This window comes from Bos grunniens, chromosome 3, assembly GCF_055505025.1.
Source record: "Bos grunniens cultivar Pamir isolate PY7600 chromosome 3, Bosgru_T2T1.0, whole genome shotgun sequence".
In the NCBI taxonomy this organism is placed as follows: Eukaryota; Metazoa; Chordata; class Mammalia; order Artiodactyla; family Bovidae; genus Bos; species Bos grunniens.
In genome coordinates, this window is record NC_141167.1 from 89125866 (window position 1) to 89152142 (window position 26277).

General features: G+C 39.1%; 2 protein-coding genes across 17 annotated transcripts in view; one reads left to right on the plus strand and one right to left on the minus strand.

Annotated features, from left to right (window-relative positions):
* The window catches only part of DRAM2 (DNA damage regulated autophagy modulator 2), a 29959-nt gene extending 18903 nt beyond the window's left edge, over positions 1 to 11056 (minus strand). For 3 of the 13 annotated variants that reach the window (XM_086391756.1, XM_086391747.1, XM_086391759.1), the window contains exons 1-2: positions 10918 to 11050; positions 1735 to 1879 (exon numbers count right to left, since the gene is read on the minus strand). In XM_086391756.1, the coding sequence (XP_086247882.1) occupies positions 1735 to 1865 (131 nt within the window). In that variant the 5' untranslated portion in view covers positions 1866 to 1879; positions 10918 to 11050. Of the gene's footprint in view, positions 1 to 1734; positions 1880 to 4848; positions 5005 to 10116; positions 10538 to 10917 lie in introns of those variants that run through there. The other 10 variants (XM_086391748.1, XM_086391752.1, XM_086391751.1 and 7 more) reach the window with 10 other exon arrangements.
* A 54-nt stretch (positions 11057 to 11110) lies between these two features.
* The window catches only part of CEPT1 (choline/ethanolamine phosphotransferase 1), a 36435-nt gene continuing 21268 nt past the window's right edge, over positions 11111 to 26277 (plus strand). For all 4 annotated transcript variants that reach the window (XR_015160641.1, XR_015160642.1, XM_086391746.1 and 1 more), the window contains exons 1-4: positions 11111 to 11194; positions 17547 to 17956; positions 22125 to 22272; positions 25258 to 25399. Coding sequence is in view for 2 of the 4 variants with exons in the window: in XM_086391746.1 (XP_086247872.1) it covers positions 17618 to 17956; positions 22125 to 22272; positions 25258 to 25399 (629 nt within the window). In the remaining 2 variants the exon portion in view is untranslated. The remainder of the gene's footprint in view (positions 11195 to 17546; positions 17957 to 22124; positions 22273 to 25257; positions 25400 to 26277) is intronic.

Here is a 26277-nt window from a genome sequence, read left to right on the forward strand (position 1 = left end):
TTCAGATGAAGACAATGAGCCTAGGGGAAGTAAACATAAGTACCACTGAGTTTACATACATTAAAATGTGGGAGGAAATTCTCCAGATAATAATACTACTAATAATACTAAACTAGCAAAAAAAAATTAAAAGGCAGAAGAACAGAGATAGAAAAGGAAGTGTCTAGTGTTCTATCAGAAAATCACATGCAGTACCATCAGAGAACTGAAACTCTGATAAAGAACTCAGTGGCCTCAAATTATAAAAAGCTCTTTGAAATGAAAGCAAATTCTCTAAGGGGAAATAAAAATGATGAAAGACTCTCAGGAATATGTATGCTCTCCTGGAGTTACTAGAGAATGAACTGGCTTTTAAGCTATAGGTCCTCTGATCAGAGTGGTAAACAGTGGTGACTTATCAAAATTATTCCCAGAAGTGGAAACTTTATAGCTTTGGATTTTATAAATCTTCTTAAAGTAGACTCAATCTGTTGGTGACCTGTGTGCTACACCACACCATTGTGGAAACAGTAAATGACATGGCATTGCCCTGATCTCTTCCTGACATTTAAAACAGATAAATTTAGCCTTTAAGTTTATCACCTTTCAGAAGTGCTCTATTTTCTGTGTTGGAAAGGTTATTTTTCAGAGGGTAAACAAACAAATAAATGAAACAACTCAACAACCAACAAATCAAACAACCAAACTGGAAGGAAATCAACCAAGTCGTTAATCATTCCTGGAGGGGCAGAAACTAGAGGGAGGCTGGAAAAGACTTTGAATTTCACTTTTATAATCACTCTAGTACTGTTTAAAACGTGTTATAATAACAACATATTGCCTTTATAACTGGAAAAAAAAAAAGATTATGGACATAGCACATGTAATCAAATACCCATACTTAAATCACAAGTAGTTTTGATATTTCAAAAACATTATCAACAAATTTAGATACTTAGTTGTGTCAGAAAAATCAGGCAACATGTCATGAAGAGTAAGACCCTAGTCTCTAGAATCAAATGGCTTACCTGGTCAAACTGAATCTTGGTTCCACCAATTACTGAGTCATATGCCCTTGAACAAACAACCTCCTTGGACCTCATTTCTTCCTCTATCAAATGGGGGTAATAGTTCCTAACTCAAAGGGTGGCTGTAAAGATTCAATTATTTAAGACCAATTTAAGAAGAATGCTTAGAACATTACCTTGTACGCAGTAGGCAAATCAATTGATCTTTGCCATTACTGTTATCTTTGAAAGAAAGTGAAACTGTTAGTCACTCAGTAGTGTCCGACTCTTTGAGACCCCAGGGACTGTAGCCCACCAGACTCCTCTGTCCATGGAATTCTCCAGGCAAGAATACTGGAGTGGGTTGCCATGCCCTCCTCCAGGGGATCTTCCTGACCCAGGGATTGATCTCGAGTCCCCCTCATTGCAGGCAGATTCTTACTACCGTTGTTCTAGTATTTTTGAATTGTAAGGGGAAAATAATTCCAACTCTATCTCCTGAAACTTTGAATACTTATTTGGAAAACAGGCATTGAGGTGTCACAGTTCACTAACTGAACCTTAACCATCTGTCTCCATATTTCTCTATCACACAGAAAGAACCAAATACAACTTCCTTTTTCTGCTTTTATTATTGTAATTTCAAACATAAAATTTGAATTTCAAAATGTTAAAATTGAATGTTGAGTTCAATATTAAAACATGAATGATACATACCATTCTCCACAAAAGAATACATTTCACTGACCTGATATAAGGCAAAACAGGGTCAACATGGTGAAGTGTTATAGCAGTGATATATGAAAATATGAAAGCAGCCGCTGTCCAAATTACAAGGGCTGAAGGAAGGAAACTGAGGCCTTGCTGAAACCACCACATCTCAAACAGGTCTCCTGAGGCAGAAAAAAAAAAAACAAATTAGGTAAGATTATTCAAGAGTATTTCATCTATTCTACTTCAGCCATCCCATCCCACAAAATTGTACTTTTCATCCTCAGCTGTTTCACTTCTGATCAATTCCCATACCATCTACTGACACCTACTCTCCTTCAGTTTTGCAGTAAATGGAACCAGGAATCACCCACTTTCTGCATCCAGACACTATCTCTCTACCCCATCTTTCCACACATAATCAATTACCAAGCACTGTTAATTTCACCTCTTGGATTTCCTAAAATCTACCCCTTCTCTCCATCTTCACTGCTACTACTCTACCTAAACCACCATTATTTCTTGACCAGATTATTATTATAACTTTCTAAATGGTCCTCCCTTGGAGAAGGCAATGGCACCCCACTCCAGTACTCTTGCCTGGAAAATCCCACGGACGGAGGAGCCTGGTAGGCTGCAGTCCATGGGGTCGCTAAGAGTTGGACACGACTGAGCGACTTCACTTTGACTTTTCACTTTCATGCATTGGAGGAGGAAATGGCAACCCACTCCAGTGTTCTTGCCTGGAGAATCCCATGGACAGAGGAGCCTGGTGGGCTGCCGTCTATGGGGTCACACAGAGTCGGACACGACTGAAGCGACTTAGCAGCAGCAGCAGCAAATGGTCCTCCCTTAGTCTGGACCACAACCAACCCAGACTCTACTATAAAATTTTTTTTTTAAAGCACTCTAATTCTAAAAAACCAATCTGACTACTTTATTCTCCTCCAGAGAACCTTTCAGTGCCTCCCCCCATGCCCTTACAAGTTTTCTTTCCTTCTTGACATGGCCTATGGTCTTTTTATTGTCTGATCTCTAATTCAATACATTCCTCTCTGGCCACTTCTCTGTCTGCTCCCAGTTCCCTGCCTTAGCTATCACCATCTTCACCATCAATACAAAAACAGTGTTTACTGTGTCAGCAAGCCTACTAAGTACCTTAAACATATGATATCTTTATTCCTCAGAACAGAATCATAGAGGTTAAGAGAACTGCCCAAGGTCATAGGACTGCAGTAGAGACAGTATTCAAATTCAGGCAGTTCCATTCTAACACCAATCACGATGCAAATCTCTTTCAGGTTGCCAAGTGTGTCATGCCCTCTTGCACACCTTTGAACCTTTGTTTTGTCTGGCTACAAATAGTGTCACACCTCCTCCTCCACTACCACACGTTAACTGCTATACATTTCAAGTCTCAACTCTTCTAGCTTCATCTGAGTACTCCTGCTTTGTTTCCGACGGCACCCTTACTTTCTCAACAAGGACACTGCTTGTTTGGTTCTCTTTCTCACTTAACTTTAGAAGGCCTATCTACACATATACCACACATCACCACTTTCTCCCTTAAATTCCAGACTGAGGATGTTGGTAAGTAATTAGGTGTTAATAATATGAATTAGAAAATATTAATGTATCTTCATGCATTTAATATTTAAAAATATAAAAATACTTTCAAATTACAAGAAATTACTATTACACATGTGAAAATAATTTCATATTTGGAGGAGTATCTTCTCATAGTGTGACAGACTGCAATTCAGTATTTCCCATGAACTCTGTAAAAACTTAAACTCTTATCTCCACGATCCTCCAACGTGCTCAGCTTCCTCATCTCAGACTGACCTTCCAAATAATGAAACCTCAGCCATTTTGACTCGTACTTCTCTTTAACTCTGATCATCTGACTTGCTACTAAATATGTACATCTAAACTTTGCTAAATAAGTTTCTTTTCCTTTATCCCTAGAGTCACCATTGTACACTCAACTTGAGTAATTTCCTGTCTGAATCATCATCATCTCTTTTCTGTTCTTTCTTCCTGTCATCCCTTAACATTCCATCAATTTTACTCCTCTATTTAATCATGCTAGTTCCCTGGGGCTTCCCTGGTGGCTCAGATGGTAAAGAATCTTCCTGCAATACAGGAGACCCAGGTTCAATCCCTGGTGCAGAAAGATCCCTGGAGAAGGAAATGGCAACCCACTCCAGTATTCCTGCCTGGAGAAATTCCATGGACAGAGGAGCCTGGTGGGCTACAGTCCATGGGGTCGCAAAGAGTCGGACATGAATCAGCAACTAACACTTTCACATTGGGTGCCTTGCTTGGGAACTCTCCTTAGGCAGTAAATTGGAGCCATTGTTTCCCATCTCTCAGGGATCACTCCCAGTCTTTCTTCACCTGATGCCAATTCCTTGCAAAGTTCCTACAGGACTTTCCCCAGCATGTTTCTGGACAATAATTCTTAATTTCTATAAATTTTGAGTAACTTCTAAAAATTTGAATTTAAAATCTTTAGGAGTCTAGTTTCGACTTTGTTGGTTCTGACAGCCCTTGCACACTTTTTTCCCCCCCAATTTTTGACTATGAGCTCCTGTTTCAGTTCAGTTCAGTCGCTCAGTTGTGTCCGACTCTTTGCGACCCCATGAATCGCAGCACACCAGGCCTCCCTGTCCATCACTAACTCCCGGAGTTCACTCAGACTCATGTCCATCGAGTCAGTGATGCCATCCAGCCATCTCATCCTCTCTCGTCCCCTTCTCCTCCTGCCCCCAATCCCTCCCAGCATCAGAGTCTTTTCCAATGAGTCAACTCTTCCCATGAGGTGGCCAAAGTACTGGAGTTTCAGCTTTAGCATCATTCCTTCCAAAGAAATCCCAGGGCTGATCTCCTTCAGAATGGACTGGTTGAAGCTCCTGTTTAGATGATCTTAATTGGGAGTATTCTAAAAGGTTTAGTTTAAGGGTGAATCATTCCAGAGAGGGTCTATATTTTTTTCCAGATACTCTGGCATATTATGAACCTAGGTTGACTTTAATATCTTGGCTTCCAAGTTTTTCAGATCATGTATACAAGTAAATATAAACTTTGAATCTGAGCGATGACAGGCTCTATAGTTTTAAGTTCTTATGTGGTATCTTTAGTTCCCCACCTGGAGCTGTGATGAAAAGGAACAAATTTGTGCTCCTTCTTTGCCAGGAAGGAGATATTTTTTCCTAGCCCATCTTTCATTGAATATGTAGATTTTTGAGGGTCCTGGCTGATTTGAGGGAAGAGGTTGTTCTCCAAGGCCACAAGTTGTACAACTGCAAATGGGAATATTTACACTTTATTTTTTATGAAAAAGTCATCCCCTGACACACAGGCATCACCTACACCAACTATATAACATGAATGGTGTCTCTGGAAGTTATACATCCGGGAGGTCAAAGGGTTATGAATTCTCTCTCTCTAACTTGGGTGGTAACAGGGGTAGCCTATCATTTATCCATAATTGTACTTTATTTCAAAGCCCCCTCAAAAGACACACTACTAGTTTACTACCCTGGTGTCAACTCTCTTCGACTTTTTAACCCTGGGAATTTCCCCTTCTTTCCTATGAGGACTGCTATACATTTACAAGGCTAATATAATTTATTCAGCCTTTGGGTGTTTTGGCAAAAGGGATTTTCAAAAGATTTTGTCCACCCTATTGCTAGAAGCATGACCTCTTCTTAAAAAAAAAAAAAAAAAACCAAAACTCCCAGAATCCCACGGACCGTGTTAATCTCAGGTATGTTAGAGGCTGTGGTCCCAGTCAAGTTCCAGAGTATGGGATAAAGTCAGAGAAGAGAGTCAGAGTGGTGGAGATAGATGATTCATTTTATTCAAAGTTGGGGACAGCACTGTCTTTGTCCAGGGAGAATGGGAAAGCCTATTTTATTTTATTTTACTTTATCGGTCTTGCCATGCAGCTTGCAAGATCTCAGTTCCTGGACCAGGGACTGAACCCAGGCCATGGCAGTGAAAGCCTGGTACTCTTAACTACTGGGCCACCAGAGAATTCCCACACGATCTCTTCCTTTAATTGTTTGTGCATGTCCAAATCCTTCCTATTCTTCAAAATCGGGCTTAGATACCATATCCACACAATGTTCCCTAATCCATTTGGATCTGGAAATAAACATTCCTTCTTCTGAGAACATCTGACTTGCACATCTCTTACAGCTCATTTTCTTTGACAGTATAAAAACTGGGGAGGGTGTCTGAAGTGGATAAAATCCTTGATGAGGAATTCCATTTCTTTACTCACAGAATAGGGACTTGCCCATAAAAAGTACTCAATAACCCAGACCAGATCCTCATAAACCCCAAAAAGGTTCATGATTTTTCTATTTCAGTTAATAGTACAAGCAATCCCCGACTTACAGTTCATCTTTACGATGGTACAAAAGCAATTTGCGTTCAGTAGAAATCACACTTCAAATTTTGCCCTTTTCCTAGCCTAGTGATATGCAGTACAATATTCTTGTGACAAGATGCAGGTCCTGGTCATTTGCAACCATTCTTATTCCTAGTTACCACTGTAAACACTCAAATAAGATTCTCAGTTCTCTTGGCCTGTGTTTTTCCTTCCCCTCCATCCATTCTACACGCACTGCCAAATTAACTTTCCTAAAACATATTTCTGCTCAAAAACTTCTTTAAATAAAATCATGTTAACTTGGGCAAGCTTCATTAATTTCTCTGAACCAGTTTCTCCTTTGAAAAATGACAATAATATTATTGGCAAAGGCTGTACTGTCCAATACAGTCAGTACCAGCCACAGGTGAAGAGCTGACTCACTGGAAAAGATCCTGATGCTGGGAAAGACTGAAGACAAAAGGAGAAGGGGGCGGCAGAGGATGAGATGGTTAGATAGCATCACAGACTCAATGAACAAATTCAGGGAGACAGTGGAGGACAGAGGAGCCTGGCTTGCTGCAGTGCCTGGGGTCACAAAGAATCGAATACATAGCGACTGAATAACAACAACAAAGCCACATGTGACTATTTAAATTAAAAACTTCAGTTCCTCAGTTGTACTAGATGCATTTCAAGTGCTCAGAAGCCACAGCTGTAGCTACCATACAGGATGGTGAAAATATGGAACATTTCCATTATCATGGAAAAGTTCTATTGGACAGCACTGGATCACTATTACAGGGTTTACACTGACATAGCACATGTAAAGAACCTAAACACTTACTGATACTGGTACCTTTTAGTATTAACTGTTAAATGCTCTAAAAGAATACCTGCTTCAGAGAGGTTTATTCAAGAAGTAAATGAGATAATATATGTAAAGATGCTGTCATGGGTGGTCAGTAAATGTTCCTCTTTCAGAATGTAAAAGATGAAAGTTCACAAAATACCGGTCTTCAAATATGCCCAAACCTGCACCTTTTTGTAAATCCTGAAACTCACATATAAACAAAATAGAGGCTGTTTCAACCCACATGTCTGCTAAGTCACTTCAGTTGTGTCCGACTCTGTGCGACCCCATAGGCGGCAGCCCACCAGGCTCCCCTGTCCCTGGGATTCTCCAGGCAAGAACACTGGAGAGGGTTGTCATTTCCTTCTCTAATGCATGAAAGTGAAAAGTGAAAGTGAAGTCGCTCAGTCGTGTCCGACTCTTAGCGACCTCATGGACTGCAGCCTACCAGGCTCCTCCGTCTATGGGATTTTCCAAGCAAGAGTACTGGAGTGGGGTGCCATTGTCTTCTCATGTCTTTAAAACCTGTAAAATTTCAAGTCAATGCACCAATATTGTTCAAGGGTAGAGCACTATGCTATTAATTTTTTCTTTAGAAGTTGATATGTGTGTATTTTATAATAATATAATACATAGAATTAAATATTTTAAATCTGCGATATCAATTTTCTCATTCTTTCTCACATTAGACACCTTTCACTGATCTCAAAAAGGATAAAATTAAATGAAGAACACTGAGTTCCCTCCCACAGAAGGAAAAACAATAATGAGGAAAAGATGATAGCTTATTATTAAGCCAAATAGAGCACTGACTAGTCCCTGAGATGCAATGGGAAGAACACAGTTTTAAGATCAGATTTACGTAAATGCAAATCTCAGCTTTATCACATCCCAGCTGTACAATTTCAGGCAAGTTACTTAGCTTCTCTGAGTTTCAGTATTCTGATTTGTAAAGTAGCTATTCCTTAGAGTAGTACAGAGTAAACATACAAATAATCATGATGCTCATACTTAATCACTAAGTCATGTCCAACTCTTTCTAACCCTATGGACTGTAGACTGCTGGCTCCTCTGTCCATGGGATTTTCCAGGCAAGAATACTGGAGTAGGCTGACATTTCCTCCTCCAGGGGATCTTCTGTACCCAGGGATAGAACCTGTTATCTCCAGGGTTCCCTGAACTGGTAGGCGGATTCTTCACCACTGAGCCACCTGTGAAGCCCCATAATAATGATAGGTGATTTATCAACTCTGTACAACCACAATTAGCCACAGGGATGGGGAATGACAATTCTTAATTCCTTTTACATGTGAATCATCTTAGATTCCTATCTCCTTAGGTTTTGAGGGTTCTAGTTATCTAAATTGACAATTTAGAGGAAAAGCAGCAGCAAATGGTTGTTGTTCAGCTGCTCAGATATATCCAACTGTTTGGGACCCCAAGGACTGCAGCGTGCCAGGCTTCCGGGTTCTTCACTATCTCCTGAAGCTTGCTCAACTCATGTTCACTGAGTTGGTGATGCCATACAACCATCCTATCCTCTGTCACCCCCTTCTCCTGCCCTCAACCTTTCCCAGCATCAGGGTCTTTTCCAATCAGTCGGCTCTTTGCATCAGCTGGCCAAAGTATGAGAGCTTCAGCTTCAGCATCAGTCTTTCCAATGAACACTCAGATTTGATTTCCTTTAGGACTAACTGGTTTGATCTCCTTGCTGTCCAAAAGACTCTGAAGAGTCTTCTCCAGCACCACAGTTTGAAAGCATCAATTCTTTGGCACTCAGCCTTCTTTATGGTCCAACTCTCACATCCGTACATAACTACTGGAAAAATCATAGCTTTGACTATACCGACCTTTGTTGGCAAGGTGATGTCTCTGATTTTTAATACTCTAAGTTTGTCATAGCTTTGCTTCCAAGGAGCAAGCATCTTTTAATTTCATGGCTACAGTCACCATCCACAGTGATTTTGGAGCCCCAAAAAATGAAGTCTTATATTGTTTCCATTTTTTCCCCATCTATTTGCCATGAAGTGATGGGACCAGATGCCATGACGTTAGTTTTCTGAATGTTAAGTTTGAAGCCAGCTTTTTCACTGTCCTCTTTTACCTTCATCAAGAGGCTCTTTAGTTCCTCTTGGCTTTCTGCCATTAGGCTAGTCTTATCTGCGTATCTGAGGTTATTGGGCAAATGGTTTACCAGTTTGCAAAGGACCACTGAGAAATTTAAGTGCACCGAGGTAAGGAAGACTACTGTTGCCTATGTATTATCACACTGGAAAGCTGGAAGCACTGCCAACCAAGCAAAGGAATTTAAATGCTTAATAATTTAAGAAACCTTTCAAGATTCTTGAAAATATGCAGGAATAACCTTCACATAGCAATAACAGAAACACTTAACAAAATATTCTTGCATTTCTCACCTATCTTATCTCTGCTTTCCTTGAAGATCCCTGAATTAGAACTGCATCTACAAGTTTTAAATTCCACAATATTTAAATGCCACAGGTAAAAAAGATGAATTCTTTATGCTGTTTCCTCTAAGGGGTGACTGCTTAGGGACAATAAAAAAGTAAATTCTGGATATTCCAAGTGAAGAAAGAAAGCCACAGGTACACAGAATCACGCCCAAAGCAAAGCATAATAGTAAATGGTTATTTTTCTAAACTCTAGTTTGGCCTTCTAACAAACATACTATTCTCATAATGATTAAAAATTAAATAGTCTAGAAAATTAAGTAACACTTTTACAAGTCGGATCAAACATTACAGGGAGAGAAGTCGAGGGAGAATCTGATGGTGCATGGCAAATTAGAGCTGTATTTAGTATTGGTTTATAAATTTAAATTTGGGAGAATTGGAAAAATGTGGAGTTTTACAAATGTATCCTAATGAAAGCACAGTTGTGAAGATATAAAGCACTAGATATTTACCTTTCTATACTGGACTTCCCTGGTGGCTCAGACGGTAAAGAATCTGCCTGCAATGCAGGAGACCCGGGTTCGATTCTTGGGTGGGGGAGATACCCTGGAGAAGGGAATGGCTACCCGTACTCCTGCCTGAAGAAGTCTATAGACAAAGGAGCCTGGCGGGCCCCGGTCCAGGAGTCCCAAAGAGTGGGGAACGACTGAGCGACTAACATACACACATACACACCACACACACAACACACACACACACTACTCTGCTCACCCCAGGGAAGACTTGAGCTTCGGGTAAACACAAAGTGAAAGTGAAAGTGAAGTCGCTCAGTCGTGTCCGACTCTTTGTGACTCCATGGACTGTAGCCCCGCAGGCTCCTCGGTCCATGGGATTTTCCAGGCATGAATACTGGAGTGGGTTGCTGTTTCCTTAGCTGCTGCTGCTGCTGCTGCTGCTGCTAAGTAGCAAGTCACCACAAAAACCTTCCTCCCCTACCTACCCCACCCCTCCAGGAATCCAAGCCCGGGAGTGACAAAGAGAAGGTATACTCAACCACAGTTTTTTGTGGGACTGGGGCAAAGGTTCTCGATAACCGCTTAAAAGCAAATAAAACCAAGGAATTATTTACACCCACCGCTGCCTTCTTCCGGAGGCGCAAAGAACTGGGACGAAGAACTCGATTAACCCGTGCCTGGGGCAGAGAAAAGACGTGGGAGGCGGAGGCTTGGCAGGGCTTGGGGCAAGCTAGGCGTGGAAGGGTGCGGGGGAGGGGGAAAGACCAAGAACTCACACTGAAAGGTGAGGCACGGAGACCTGAACCCAGCCTGCACCCACTCAAGACCCCTCCTCCCCAATCGGATCCCCAGCAGTCCGTCCGCGCTCCGGCTGCCACCTGGTCCCTCTCCCACAAGTCGCACAGCGTGGTCCCTGGAAGCTGGACGCCTCGCACGCCCGCCACGGGGTTGTGGGGCTCCTAGCAGCATCCCCGTCTCTGACCTGCCCGATTCCATTCTCTAATACATCCCTCCTTAGTTGGGGCTGGAGCCGGCCCTCATCCCCTATTTGGCCTACCTCGCTCAGACGACCCTGACAGTACGGACCGCCGGGTCCGGAGGCGGCCGGCTGAACGGAGATGGGGCAGGGCCCCGAAGCGCGCTCCCGAGCAGCCAAGCCGGTCCCGGGGCGCGCTCACCGCTGAGAGGGGCGCGCTCGCGCCGCCGCCTGCTCCGACACTGTATCCCTTTACGGCAATCGCGAAAGTGTCGTGAACGTGCTGCCTCGGATCAGAGTCACCCAGTCGGCTGGAGTCGCAGGTCTTAATTCTAGCTGTGTGCTTTTGCGGGCCGTGGTAAGGATGCGAGGCTCGGTCCTGGGGAAACGGCCAGAATATAAAGAATGAGTCGGGGGCCACGATTCTCAAAAGGGGCGGAGAGAGGGCTGCAAGTTCTGGGGTGGGGCATTGGAATATATCTCTGTATGGACTCGCGCGAGGCGAACGCAGTTTCTTCCTCGCGCAGGGTAGCCTCGCGCGCGGGCTTGTGGGGAGTGCGAGGGGCTACTGCTCCTCTGACCCCGGATGAAGAGATTGAGGTGGCGCATTGCCAGCGCGAGAGCTCGGGGGCTACTGTGCTGGGTGTAAGGCTGGAGAAAACCTCGGCGGCCCGGGCTGGGCGGGCCGAGGGGTAGGGGCGCTGCCTGCGCGGAACCGACCTTGCCTGTCAGGTCCACACCCTCCTGCTCAGGTGTTGCTAAGTCCACAAACCGTGTTGAATCCTGTGCCGATTTTGCCTTCCGTTTGGAATACGGTGCTGGTGATTCGTGGCTGGGGCCACACTTCTTGGTCAGCAACTTTTCTAGAAATCTCAGAGTCGGTATTGACGATCTCTAAGGTTGCCACCTAGGGTTTATTTCAGAAGTATTCTTGGAAGGACGGAAGGGTTTGCTAGTCTTTGCCGGTGTCCCTAGAACACTAGATGAATGGGATATTTAAATGTTGCTGTGTTTAACTTGTTTTTACTCCAGTTCGGTGATTGGCGTTTTTGTGTCATTTATGACATTTTGCATCATTGGTATTAATATATATATGTGATTTTCTTTAAGTCTCTTAGTTCATTGATGAGTCTGTGTTAACGGTAATAGGCAAGTTCATAATTATCTTTAAACAAACGTTAGTGTCGTGTGTGTGAACAAGGAATAAAGATTGTTTCTACTCTCGTACTATTGGGCGTGTGTTCAGTGGAGGTATTGAACTGAGAGCATTTAGACCATAAGAACTCAAGAACCATTGGCTTTCATGTAAAATTCCAGATATTGAAGTTCTAAAGGCGTTTTGCTACATATTCATTTTGTGCTGAGCAAAAACTATTTGGAAGCCCCTTGTGCAACTTGTCTTTACAACCCTTGCATTTGGAAAAAAGCCAGATAAAGCTGCCTCTTGTATTAACCTGTTCTGACAGAGGTACCTTCATTTGTTGTCCAGCTGTTAGATTATTACTGAATATTTACAATTATGGTTTCATAAATGGGTTCTTCTTCCTCTCCCATACCCAATCTCTTAAAATTTACATTATAAACAGTATTATATGTTTGATATTTAAATATAAACTTGTTTTACAACCCCCGTTAGATATTACTGCATAGTCAGTGTGTTTTCTAGGCAGCAGTAGACTTGTTTAGGCTAAAAGTACCGGTGACATTCTTTTTGAGGGTCATGCTATGCTGTCTCTTTTAAGGGAATAGGAAAATAATCCACCAAATGTTAAGCTTTGGCTTTTTTTGCTTGTTTGTTTGTTTCTGGAAGAAGTTGTTTCCTTTTCTTTTAAGGAATGCAAGATTTCACTTCAGCAAAGCAGTAGATCTGAATTGTGTTACACAGTACTGTTTTAGCTTCCAAGTCTTCTGAAAAGGCTTTTGTTTTTGGTAACTTGTTCTGTGTATCACTTGTTAAATAATGCTGAATGTAATCCTGTGATCCGTTTTTTTAAGCTTGATTTTTTATAGTTTGCTCTGCCTCCCAAATACTGTTCACCATTAGTATTTTCCTTTAGTCGTACCATAGAAGTGGAAAGAGCTGTGTAGTCACCAATTCCTGTGAAAGGGTTGTAAACATACTGCTGAATCAGTGCAGCTCAAAACTTGGCACCCTTAGACATAGGGGGGATGCGGATTCTGGAATTTCACACTACAGGTTGGATATTGTGTGAGCTTACCTTATTCTCTGCTGAGCGGTTGGAGATTCCTTTTTTAGTGTGACACTTGTCAGATTTTCACCAGTGCTGAACACTGGAATATTGTAGGCAGCATGTTATTATCTTTAGCGGCTGTAAGCACAGATGTTTTGCATCACAGACTTAAGGTCTACAAATTGTATATAATTTTAGTAAAGATACTCATTAAATTTCTATGATTTTATTTTTGTACCTTCATTGGACCTTTTACATAGATACATGTATGTGCAGAGAAGAATTTTGTTAGACCATATGTGCACCCTTCCCTGAACTCCCATAGCAGTTTGTTCACAGTATGTTATAGCTTAGCTATTTACAAGGCTCCCCACCACCACTTTGAGCTTGAGGGCATGGATGGCATATTTCAATCTTTCTGTTTCCTCAAAGATCTCGAACAATCCAGTGCTATTAAATAACTAGATGAATCACATTTGTTCATTGTCCCACAAATAAGTACTGATCACCCACCTAGTGTTAGGTATGGTATAAGATTTTAGGAAAAGAATGTTAAGACATGCATGGCTCCTGCACTCCTGTGTCTTACATATCAGTGTGGGGAAAAGACCCCAAAAAACCAACAATTAACCAAAAAAACTTCAAAATGTGGTAAGTGCTATGAAAGAAGTATCACGTTCAAGCCAAATTATAGCAGAGGAGGGAAACATGCTGGTTACAAGTGGAGAGGTTACATGGGACAGCGATCAGTATTATTGTAATCTGAATTCCAGGTAATGAGGATTTTAAAACATTTAAAATGTTCACTTTTATTGTTATAATTTGTTAAAACACTTCCTCAGTTAATAAATTGGCTGTGCTGCAAAATTATAGATTTTTTTATAGGTTAATTGATGGCTTTCTATAAGATCAGAATAAAATATTAACTCCTTGCCACAGTCTATAAACCTCTGCGTTGTTGGGCTTTTCATACTCTCCTTAATCTCACTCTTTCGTATGGTTTACTACTGTCCAGCTATAGTGATCCCACAGATATGAATAAGAAAAATAAGCTGGATTTTGCCTCAGGGTCTGTTTTCCTTTCTTGGACTATTCTTCCTCTTGCTCTTGGAATGGCTGTCTCCTTTTCCTCTGAATTTAGTATGTGAAGTGAAAGTGAAGTTGTTCAGTCGTGTCCTGCTCTTTGCGACCCCATGGGCTGTAGCCTACCAGGCTCCTCTGTTCATGGGATTTTCCAGGCAAGAGTACTGGAGTGGGCTGCCATTTCCTTCTCCAGGGGATCTTCCCAGCACAGGGGTCCAACCTGGGCCTCCTGCATTGCAGACAGACACTTTACTATCTGAGCCACCAGGTATAAATGCTTCTTTTTCATGGTCTTCAACCACCTTGTCTACAATGTTCATCTTCAACTATTTTCTGACTTTACATCTTGTTTTCTTCATACTGCCCATCACAGTGTGTAAGTGTGTAATGTCACTTGCTTATTTACCTTCTTTTACTCATCTTTCCATTGGACTTGGGAACTGGGATCATGTCTATCTTGTTTACTGCACTCAGATATTGGCTGAATGCATTTGAAACTTGGAATCCATTTTCTCATAAAAACTTGTCACTGATGGCTGGGTTTCTAAGCTACCCAGCACTAGTTTTAATTTGTTACGTTAATTTTTTTAGTTTTCACGTGCTGAAATTCAGAAACTCCTCTGTTTTTCCTGAGATGGTTTTCCTGGCAGTTGCCTCCTGGTCTCAGGTGTGATGGGAGGAAGGAAGAGAAGAGATGAATCTGTGGCAGTGTCAGCAACCTCTGACAAAGGGCAACATGTATCTGAATTTTTATTTGCAATCTTGTTGCTAGTAAGCGTCACAGAGATAGTGTTGCCAAATTGAAATATCCTTTTTACATGTATGTATTATATAATAACTAGGTCTAGGAAGGTTGGTCAAGATGTAGATTTTTCTTAAACAGAAACAGAAGGACAAAAATCTAGGTCAGAAGGGGAAAACACTTAAAATGAAAAGTATCCAGTTTATTATATAGTCCTGCCAAATGCTCAAACTTAAAACCATTAGGATCAGAAACTTGTAGCTGTTTATTGCCAAAAACAGGCCAGCATCCTCAATATGTCACTTTTTTTTTTTTTAACTATGGGAGAATGGGACACTATAATAACAAAATATAAATTGAGTTGGCCAAACTTTTTATTCCCATTTAAGTGGAAATCTGTAAGAGCTGATTGATTATAGCTCGCCAAGTATGAAAATACATTATTCAGTTTGACTTCTGAAAATTTGGCCACTTGATAGTATGGTATTTTGGTGGTCATCGGTCTGTTATTTCATCATCCAAAATGATTTTGCAACCAGATGTTTGACATTATATAGATATTACTTTAAAACAGTTTAAATCAGTTTCTTTATGATACAATTGAGTGTGTGAAAGAATTCTTAGAAATAGTAGAAAATTAACTTTGGTTTGTCTTGGCTTGAAATTATTTTATTATTTTTATTTCAGAGCACTTGAGTTAGTTAAACTGGGCTTCTTTCGTGATTTCTGAAAGTGTAAGTCAGTTAATAACTACAGTAACTGTTCTCTAAACCAATTATTGAGATACAGGATTAACTGAGGTTTGGGATGCCACTTTAGATCATTAGTGACATTGGAATTAATTTATGGGAATAGAGAGAAGTCGTGGGCATATTTTTGATACTAAGTTCATTGCTGAGTTGTCCTAGACTCTGTATCACATTCTATATTCCCATAGTGCAGCATTTCTGGGAATTTCGTACTGTGTTCTGGATAGCTTTCTGCCAGATCAAAGTACACCTGTGTTGGTCAAATGCCACTACCCTTTTAGTTCTGTTAAGATTTTTTTTTCTTTTTTAATCCTTTAATGGTTTCTCTTCCTGCTTACTAACCATGAGTTTCCTTTTCTCTTCATACTTAATCCTTTTAAGAAATTTTCTGCTTTCCAATCTTCAACTAGGCGTTAGCTTCCAAGTTAAAAAATTGAAATTTTGATATCTCACCCAAACTCCAGTCATTTGATTTTTGTCTAAAACATCTCTACATAAAAGTTGCATGTATGTCTTTCCTACTTTCATTCTGAGATCCCCTCTCATCTCATACCTTCCCAAAGCCAAAATAACTGATTTTCCTTCTAAACTCTCCTAAGTATTTCCTCTTGATTCCTCCTCGTAAGTAGAAATTACTTACAGATTTGACTGTCTTCATATTTCCATTTTTACCACCCTACTGTAGGCCCTCACCACTTCAAACCTTTGGTGTCACGATACTAATTTCTATATGTTATCAGCTTGTCATTGTTTTCTTACATTGGTTATTAACTTACATAATTATGTTATTTCTGATCCTTTCTAAGTCAGGTACAAGTACTTAATAGGTTTAAATTTAAGGTTTATAAAAAACCTTATGAGGGACAGGGAGGCCTGGCCTGCTGCAGTGCATGAGGTCGAGCAGAGTCGGACATGATTGTGTGACTGAACAACAACAACATCAACAGTCATCACTCGATGCACTTATAATTGTTTTTTACTACCTCAGTTTATCAGTTCACTCTGCTAACACATAAATACTGTCCTCTTAAAGTTAATTTTTTTCATTGTTGTTTATTCCCTCATGGAATATTATCTATATCCCTTTCCACTAAAAAGGTCTGTCTTTTAATTTAAACAGAAACCCGGTTTATATGAACCTCATTTAACAGCTGTGTGAACTTGGACAAGTTAATTAGCCTCTCTGTGCCTTAGTTTAACTTTCTGTAAAAACTGGAGTAATTAATAGTATTGCCTGAAAAATCCCATGGACCGAGGAACCTGGTAGGCTGAAGTCCATAGGGTTTTGAAGAGTCAGACACGACTGAGTGACTTCACTTTCACTTTTCACTTTCATGCATTGGAGAAGGAAATGGCAACCCACTCCAGTGTTCTTGCCTGGAGAATCCCAGGGACAGCAGAGCCTGGTGGGCTGTCGTCTGTGGGGTCGCACAGAGTCGGACACAACTGAAGCGACTTAGCAGCAGCAGCAGCAGCAACTGCTCAATAAGTTTTAGCTATTCACATTAAATAAAAATCTAGTTTAAGACCCATTCTATTTAAGTCATTTCTCCAATATTAAGACTGGTTTACTAGTTGTCTTTGAGTGTGTCTTGGACCTCAGTTTCTGCATATGTGAAATGATCAGGTCATTATTAGGTTTTTTCCAATTTATACTATGATAGTGTGAAATTGAAAAAAAAAATCATGAGCTTTGAAGTCTGGTAAGCTATAAGGTAACAGGAAGCATATTATTATTAAAATTCTTAATATTTTTCACATAAAGATGAGGTTATATGACTTCTTTTAGCTTTACACCAGTAAGAATTAGAACTAAAAGCAGATCCCTGTTTTTCTGATCCCTGTTTAATGTGTATTATTTTTTTGCCAGTTTGAGTTTTTTTAATTTACTGACATTGATATAAATAGCGGCTGACAAATATATCTTTTTTTTCCTACCCCCAGGGAAAGACCATCCACCAAAAGCTATAAAACAAGATAAAGTATTCTCCTCAAATAAAAGGAAGCCAAGATCCATGAGTGGGCATCGGTCGACAAGGAAACGATGTGGAGATTCTCACCCGGAGTCCCCTTTGGGCTTCGGGCATATGAGTACTCCCGGGTGTGTATTAAATAAGTTGTTCCAGTTACCTACACCACCACTGTCAAGACACCAACTTAAGCGTCTAGAAGAACACAGGTATCAGAGTGCCGGACGCTCCTTGCTTGAGCCTTTGATGCAGGGGTATTGGGAATGGCTCGTTGGAAGAGTTCCCTCCTGGATCGCTCCAAATCTCATCACGATCATTGGATTGTCAATAAACATCTGTACAACTGTTTTATTAGTCTTCTACTGCCCTACAGCTACAGAGCAGGTAAGAGGAATTTCTTTTATAATAGATATAAACATTTATTGCATGCCAGAAACACTGTAATTGGGATTTTTAGGTCATTTTAGCTAAAGGTAAGATAATGTGACAGCTATTTGTCAGCTGTTTTAAAGTATCCTGTCGTATATACTATTAATAACTCTCATAACTACAACCTACTTTACATACACTATGCTTATGAGAGACCGGAAGCAAAGTGTGGACTCTGATGCCAGTAGATAAATTAATGTTAGTTGAGATTAACATGTGAAGTATTCCTTTAAAATCAGTAAATCTCAATGCTTTACAAAAAGAATTTTATCCCCCTTTATTATGGCTAATAAAGTCTTAGCAAGGTTTAAAATGATCAGAGAGGAAAGTCTCTGGTAGGAAGATGGCACAGCTATAAATTAGTCATATTGAAAGTGTTCTCTTGATTTCCAGTGAGAGTTGTTGAATATCCCTTTTCGCTTCCTGTAAACATATCTGATAACCCTAGGTGTATCTCTGTCGTTCTGTTATTTTAACACAGCAAAAGAAAATAGAAGAAAGAAACGGTGTAATGTATTTCCTGCTCTGTATCTTGCTGTGGCTGCTGTTAAAAAAAGGAAACATGGTACTGCTGGGCGTTCTCAAATACAAATGTCTTTGCTGCTCTTTCACTTTTACCTTCCCTCTACTCACTGCTTAAAACCAAAACTGAAACTCAGTGGGTAAATTGAAGTTATTTGGCTTCAAAATGTCCTTATCAAAAAGTTAACCAAGGTAGTTAGGTAGATGAAAGAGAATCAAAACATTTACTGTGCCAGAATGATCAGTACAGATAAGCCAAGAAGATAGAAGGTGATCCTCAAGTAAAGCTGTTGAAAGTGACTGTCTAAATCATAATGGCTACAATGCTCCTTGTCTTGTTTTAAATTTGAAGTAATTTTTTTCAATGTAGTCTTTTTCAGTTGATTTTTTTTTTTTTGAGGTAAAATTATCACCATTTAATCCTTTATCCCTTTTTGTTTTCATTAATTCATTTGTTTCCACATATAGGTCTTAATGTAAAGTTATTGAGGGTCACAGTTATTGAGGGTCACAGTTACATATAAAACATATTTTTGTTTTTTGTCTTTTTCCAGATACTTATTTTCCCCTCGCCCTTGATTATCTTTAATTCCTCTTTTACTATACAGATACAATTCATACAGGTTATATGGATATATTTCTGGTTTCTCCTCATTTTCTTAACTATCTTGCTTTACATCAATCTGGAAACAAAAAATAAACACCAATACAATTGTTTAAATATGTCTTGGGATTCTTTATCATATTTCCTTGGAGCTGTTTTTCCTGTGGATCACTTGAGGCTCTGACATCTCCTTCCAGAGGAATCTGGTCCAGATCTCACACATCCTTAGAGATACAACAGGGAAGTGGGTTGGTTCCAGATGAAACCTTCTAAGTCCTAAACTAGTTCCAGGAGAAAGATTAGGGAATGAGAGCAAGTTCAAGATTAGCTTGGCCACTAATAGTCATTTTTTGAACACCTAGACTGTACCAGGCACCATGTTCCCTGTAATACTTTTCCTCAGTCTCTTTTCTTAAGTGATTTGGAATTATTAGAGTAACCCTGGCATTAGTTAAATCTTTGGGAAACTTCCAGAATAGGAACTACGCTAATTTCAGAATGCTACTTTGAGAAATCAAGGTAGGTTATGACTATAATAGTTTCCTGACTTACACATTCAGTGTATCAGACTCTTAACCCAGCTGAGACCGTACTTGCTCCTGAATGAGAAGGCTTTCTTCTTAAAACACCTCTGCGAGTTGTGAAATAATGGAAACAAAGAAGAAATAGATAAATATTAAACTGTTCTATGTATTCACAAGAAAAAAGAAAAGTCCAAAGATAAGAAGGCTTTGCTTCTCTCTCTTATATATGTAATTACCATCTTGGTGTTTTCTAGATGGTTGTTACTTAGTCACTAAGTTGAATCCAATTGTGTTCCAGGGTAACAGATTTCCCCATTAAAATCCTAAACCGCCCCCTCCCCCAAGAAGTTCCTTGTTTTTCTAGTTCCCTAAAGCAGTAGTGTTCAATAGAATTTTCTGTGATGATGATAGTGTTCTGTGTCTGTGTGATCTGATATGGAGGCCATAAGTACTTACGGCTATTGAATATTTGAAATGTACCTAGCAGCTGAGGAACTGAATCTTTGGTTTATTTTAATGAATTTAAACTAAAATAGTCACAGATGGCTGGCTAATGGCCATTGTATAAAACAGTGCAGCTCTAGAGAATTACTGGATTCCTCTAGGAGTAAGAAGCAGTAAACCCAAGTTTAGAAGGGAGAGTTCTTAGTCACATAAGAGTAATCACTTAGTGGACTTCCCTGGTGGCTCAGTGGATAAGAATCCACCTGCCCATGCAGGGGACATGGATTTGATCCCTAGTCCGGGAAGATTCCACATGCCTTGGAGCAACTAAGCCGGTGCGCCACAACTGCTGAGGCCACTCTCTAGAGCCCACGGGCTGCACCCACTGAGCCTACATGCTGCAGCTACTGCCGCGTGCACACTAGAGCCAGTAAGCCACAGCTCCTCAGTGCACATGCTACAGCTCCTGAAGCCTGTGCGCCTAGTGCCTGTGCTCCGAAATAGAGGACACTGCAATGAGAAGCCCATGCAGCACAACTAGAGAGTAGCCCCTACTCTCCACAACTAGAGAAAGCCTGTGCACAGCAATGAAGACCCAGCACAACGAAAAATAATAATGAAAATCTTAAAAAACAAATACGTTTAAAAAAAAAAGATTAACCACTTAGTCCAGTGCTGCCATGTAAACTTGGTTACAAAATCACAGTTACTCTTTTCCAGGTTTGTAACTCGAGCTTGGGGGAGGTATACACGATAATCTTTTTAGCAGCCTCAGTGTTTTAAAATATGAGACTCCAAAAAAAAAAAAAAAACAAAAACAAAAACAGAAGATCTTTACCTTTAATAACTGAGTCTAAATAGGTCTCTGGGCTTCTCAGGTAGCTCAGTGGTAAAGAATCTGCCTGTCAATGCAGGAGATGTCGGTTTGATCCCTGTGTTAGGAAGATCCCCTGAAGAAGGAATTGGCAACCCACTCCAGTATTCTTACCTGAAAATTCCCATGGACAGAGGAGCCTGGCAAGCTATAGTCCATTGGGTTGCAAGAGTTGGACATGACTGAGCACCCACACACAAATAGATCTCTCTCAGGGAGATATCTCTTTGTAGTGCAGAATATACTGAATGTTTTTTGCAGCTCTGAGTAGTATACTTTGCAGCTCTGAGCATTTAGTACAATTAACTTGAAAACCAATATCTGAGAAAATATCTTGTGGTTATAAAATTGTTTTCATGGCCTAGGCATAGAAAAATAGGAAAAAATGATGCAAAAAACTCTTTCACTTTCTTACAGAGAACGTACCAAATAGAAGCTCTCTTTTTTAATGCATCACATTTAAATTCAGTTTTAGTGGTTTAGTTTCTGTCTGACAAAAGAGAAATTGTTTCTTGAAAATGTGACCATAATAAGTATTTGAAAAGTAATATAAGCACTCTGTCTAATAAGTAGATCATTATTTCCATAGTGTTGCTTCATGAAACAGTGAAAAAAATAAGTCACATGCTCAAATACATTTGGGAAATGGCAGCATGTTGTATCCTCCTTGAACATGCACAATATGCATTAGCAACCTTAAGGCCTGGAAGCAGTCCTGCAGTGGAAAAATCGGTTTAACATTGTTTAATCCAGTGTTTTCCAACTGAGTTTAACATGGAAATTTTCTTTTTGAACATCTTCAAAAATACAACTTAGGAAAAACCTTATTAGCTATTCATTAATTGATTCTTAGAGTCTAAATGTTAGGAGGAATCTTACACAAGTTACCTAATCTAATCTCGCATGGCATTTCTGTATTACCCCTGTGAAGTAGTTACCCAGCATCTGCTTGAGTATCCCTGCAAAACAGGGAATTTAATTCTCTCATAATTCTGATTGTTTTGAAAAGTTTTTCACTATGTAGCACCTGGATCTTCTCTCCCATAGCTTCCAACTTCTCTGGAGAATGAAGATAACATATCTGCAAGTAAAAATATACTCGCCAAACATAATATTAATATGTCTTGTTACTGTTTTTTAAATTTTATTTCACAGGCACCCCTGTGGGCGTATATTGCTTGTGCATGCGGCCTTTTCATTTACCAGTCTTTGGATGCTATTGATGGAAAACAGGCAAGAAGAACTAATAGTAGTTCTCCTTTGGGAGAACTTTTTGATCATGGGTGTGATTCACTATCGACAGGTATTATTGATTTTTTAATGTGAATGATTAACAATGTTAAAAGGAATATGAAAACAATGATAAGATAAATAACAGGCTTGTGATATTATAGTAGTTATCAGAAGTTATTTTATATTAAGTTTTAATATTGTCAAAAAATATAAAGCTGGTTAATGTTCATTATTTGATGATATCAGGAAATTTAGAAATTAATTTCTACCTAAGTTATTTTTAACCCTAAATATTATTGTTTTGGCACCTGTTGTTTTTAAATTCTTAGGGCATAATTGTTATCATGAAAAAAATCTCATAAATTATAGATGAGAGTTCAGTAATGGGAGACTAAGAAATTCATAGTCTTTGTATTTTTGTTTTTGCCTTTTTCAAGTTTTTATTAAGATATAATTCACTTACTATAAAATTCATCCTTTTAAAGTGTACAATTTAGTGACTTTTAGGGTAGTCACAAAATTATGCAACCGTTGCCATTATCTAATTCCAAAGTGAAAAGTGAAAGTCGCTCAGTCGTGTCTGAGTCTTTGCGACCCCATGGACTATACAGTCCATGGAATTCTCCAGGTCAGAATACTGGAGTGGGTAGCTGTTCCTTCTCAAGGGGATCTTCCCAACCCAGAGGTCAAACCCAGGTCTCCCAGGCGGATTCTTTACCAGCTGAGCCACCAGGAGAGCCCAAGAATACTGGAGCGGGTAGCCTGTCCCTTCTCTAGGTAATCTTCCTGACCCAGGAATTGAACTGGGGTCACCTTCATTTCAGGTGGATTCTTTACCAGCTGAGCTACCAGAGAAGCCCTCTAATTCCAAAACATTTTGTCAGATGTCAATTTTTTCCTTTCCACTCCAAAAGGGAATCATTTGCTAGTAGTCACTCTGCATTCCCTACTTCCCCTAGGTCCTGGTAACCACTAACTTACTATCTCTATGAATTTGCCTGTTTTAGACATCTCATATGAACACTTAGTAAATTTAGCCATTATTTCAACTCTAAAGATATTTCTGAATTCTGATTCTACTCCAGGTTATATTAGCTATTAATTTTGTACTGGTAGATAAATGTTGATCAGTTTTATAAGATAGTCTTTAATTTAAATGGATATTATACAGACATTTGGAATTTGATTGTAGACTTAGACTGTAACTGTGATAGTGGGCTTCAATGAAAAGACTAAAAAAAAGTACACTAAGGTGCTAGCAAAAGATGAATTACTATAATTAGATTGTATGTGGTATGTCTTTATTTGTACCATTTAAAGAATAATAATTTAGTACTTCTTTAGAGGGAAAAAAGAGATTTAGAAATTAAATGACAGTTTCTAACTAGTCTTCCTTTCAAGAACTCTATTCCCCCTGACTCCCCACCTTGCCACATACTCCTCCCAACACATTTATTTTTTTATTTAGTTCTTCAGTTGGTTTCTTGTCATTTGGCACAGTGTTTAAAATATTTTTAAAGAGGCAAACAAAAACCCTTGATGGTTTTACTTTGTGAACTCAGATTCACAAATGTAAGCGTATGTTAAAATCATTGTTTGGTTGTATCCTGGTAGCAGCTTGCTTAGCAGAGGGGAAGGAACAGATAAGTTCATGTAACTCTTAAGAAAAAGCTTCTACTGAAGATGCTAGTTGGGCATCTTGAAAAACTATTATAATTTAATTTGGTAACAGCAGTATGATAGTTGTTCTGTTTTTTTTTTTTCTAAGTGGTAGTCATTTTTGCATTGTAGTTTGAGTTCAAAACTTTTATGGGCAGTCCTTTTTTTGTTTGTTTTTAATGTATATTACCCATAGTGAAATCTGCTAAATAAAAAAGATTGCTATCTAAAGCCAGTGAATTATCTAGGCCTTTGTCTTTCTTTCTTTTTTGACTTTCTGCCTTGTAATTTTTCACTGCTCACTAGTACTCTATCATTGAGTTGATGGAATACAGACATACCTCAGATGTATTGTGGATTCAGTTTCAGACCACTGCAATAAAGTGAATATTGCAATAAAGTGAGACACACAAGTTTTTTTGATTTCCTAGTGTATGTAAAACTTATTTTTACACTACGCTTTAGTCTGTTAACTGTGCAATAACATCATTTCTGAAAAATGTACATTATTTAATTAAAAAATACTTTATTGATTTAAAAAAATGCTATCATCTGAGCCTTCAGCAAGTTGTAATCTTTTTTGCAGTAGTAACATAAAAGATCACTGATTAGAAATCATGACAAATGTAATAATGGAAAAAAATTGGAAGTATTTTAACGATGACCAAAATGTAACACAGAGATACTAAGTGAGCTAAAACTGTTGAAAAGAAAGTGGCACTGATAGACATGCAATGCAAGGCTGCCACAAACCTTTAATTGAAAAAAAAAAATGCAATATCTGGAAGCACAGTATTTATAAAGTGTAATAAAACGAGATATGCATGTATTCCAAAAAAATGCTAAAGTATTTTAGTTGCTTTCAAGAAGTTTGTTTTCACCTAGTGGTATAGTGAAATAACAGATTGAAGTTACAGGGTAAATGTTAATATAAAAGACTATAGCCTGCTTTCCTGTTTCGTAAATGACTGAAAAAAGATTAAACATTCATAGCATGTTTTCTTTTTGCTTCATCTAAAATCATTACAGAGATCAGTCCTGGGTGTTCTTTGGAAGGACTGATGCCAGAGCTGAAACTCCAGTACTTTGGCCACCTCATGCGAAGAGTTGACGCATTGGAAAAGAATCTGATGCTGGGAGGGATTGGGGGCAGGAGGAGAAGGAGATGACAGAGGATGAGATGGCTGGATGGCATCACCAACTCAATGGACATGAGTTTGCGTGAACTCCGGGAGTTGGTGATGGACAGGGAGGCCTGGTGTGCTACAATTCATGGGGTCGCAAAGAGTTGGACACAACTGAGCAACTGAACTGAACTGAACTGAAAATCATTACCAGCTTAGTTAATGTTTGTTAATCAGATTGTTTAGTTTTCATTGTACTCTTTCTTTTTCAGTTTTTGTGGTTCTTGGAACTTGTATTGCAGTACAACTGGGGACAAACCCTGACTGGATGTTTTTTTGTTGTTTTGCTGGGACATTCATGTTCTATTGTGCACACTGGCAAACATACGTTTCTGGAACATTACGATTTGGAATGTAAGTAACACTTAATGGTGTGTGCTTTTTCTCTCTCAGATATGAAGAATGTTGCTTATAGATGTTTAAGTATTAGAAATCAATCAAATCACTAATAAATAAAAGAAACTTTCATTATTTTATCATGTGTCCTTCTGTCACACTGTTTAAAAGGAAGTATTAGAAACTCCCAACCAATATTTTTAAAGTGAAATAATAGCCCCTTCACTCATATCCAACTGTATTTCCCTCAAATTCATTTTTCTTTTTTCCCTCTGTTATTCATCTTAATACTGTGTTTTATTTTGACCTATGAAGTTGTATTTGCAGGAAAGAAAAGATAGTTTATAAGAGCAACTCTTTAAATATCATAGCTTAATTAGATTTTACTCTCTTCACATTGTTTTTATTGATGAGTCTATAAATATCTAAGCTCTTGATATTTTAGTGGATATGAGCACACCATATAGATTATTACTGCCAGCAAAATGCTTAAGAATTTAAAAAATGAAATAGGAACTTTCTTTAAACTCCCAAATGAATAGTTCCTACTTGATGATTAGTGCTTTTCTGTAAATATTGTGTGTGTGTGTGTAAATATTAATGAGTAAGCCAGTCTTGGAAAGGTTAAGGATGGAATTCACCAACTGGTGTTTAAGTATTACGGATCTGATTTACACTACTGTAGTTAGTCTTTTATCTTTTTCCTGGTGTAGGTTAAATGAAAAAGAACGTGAGAAAAGACTCTGAAAACTTCATGGAATATCATAATAAAAATCTCTGATGTGAAGTGATAGGAGACCATCTTAACCAAGTCTTTCATTAAGACAAATCATTAATGGATTTTAAAATTTTAGGTCACTGATAAACTTAGTTTTCTAGTCCTTGAAAAAGCCAGA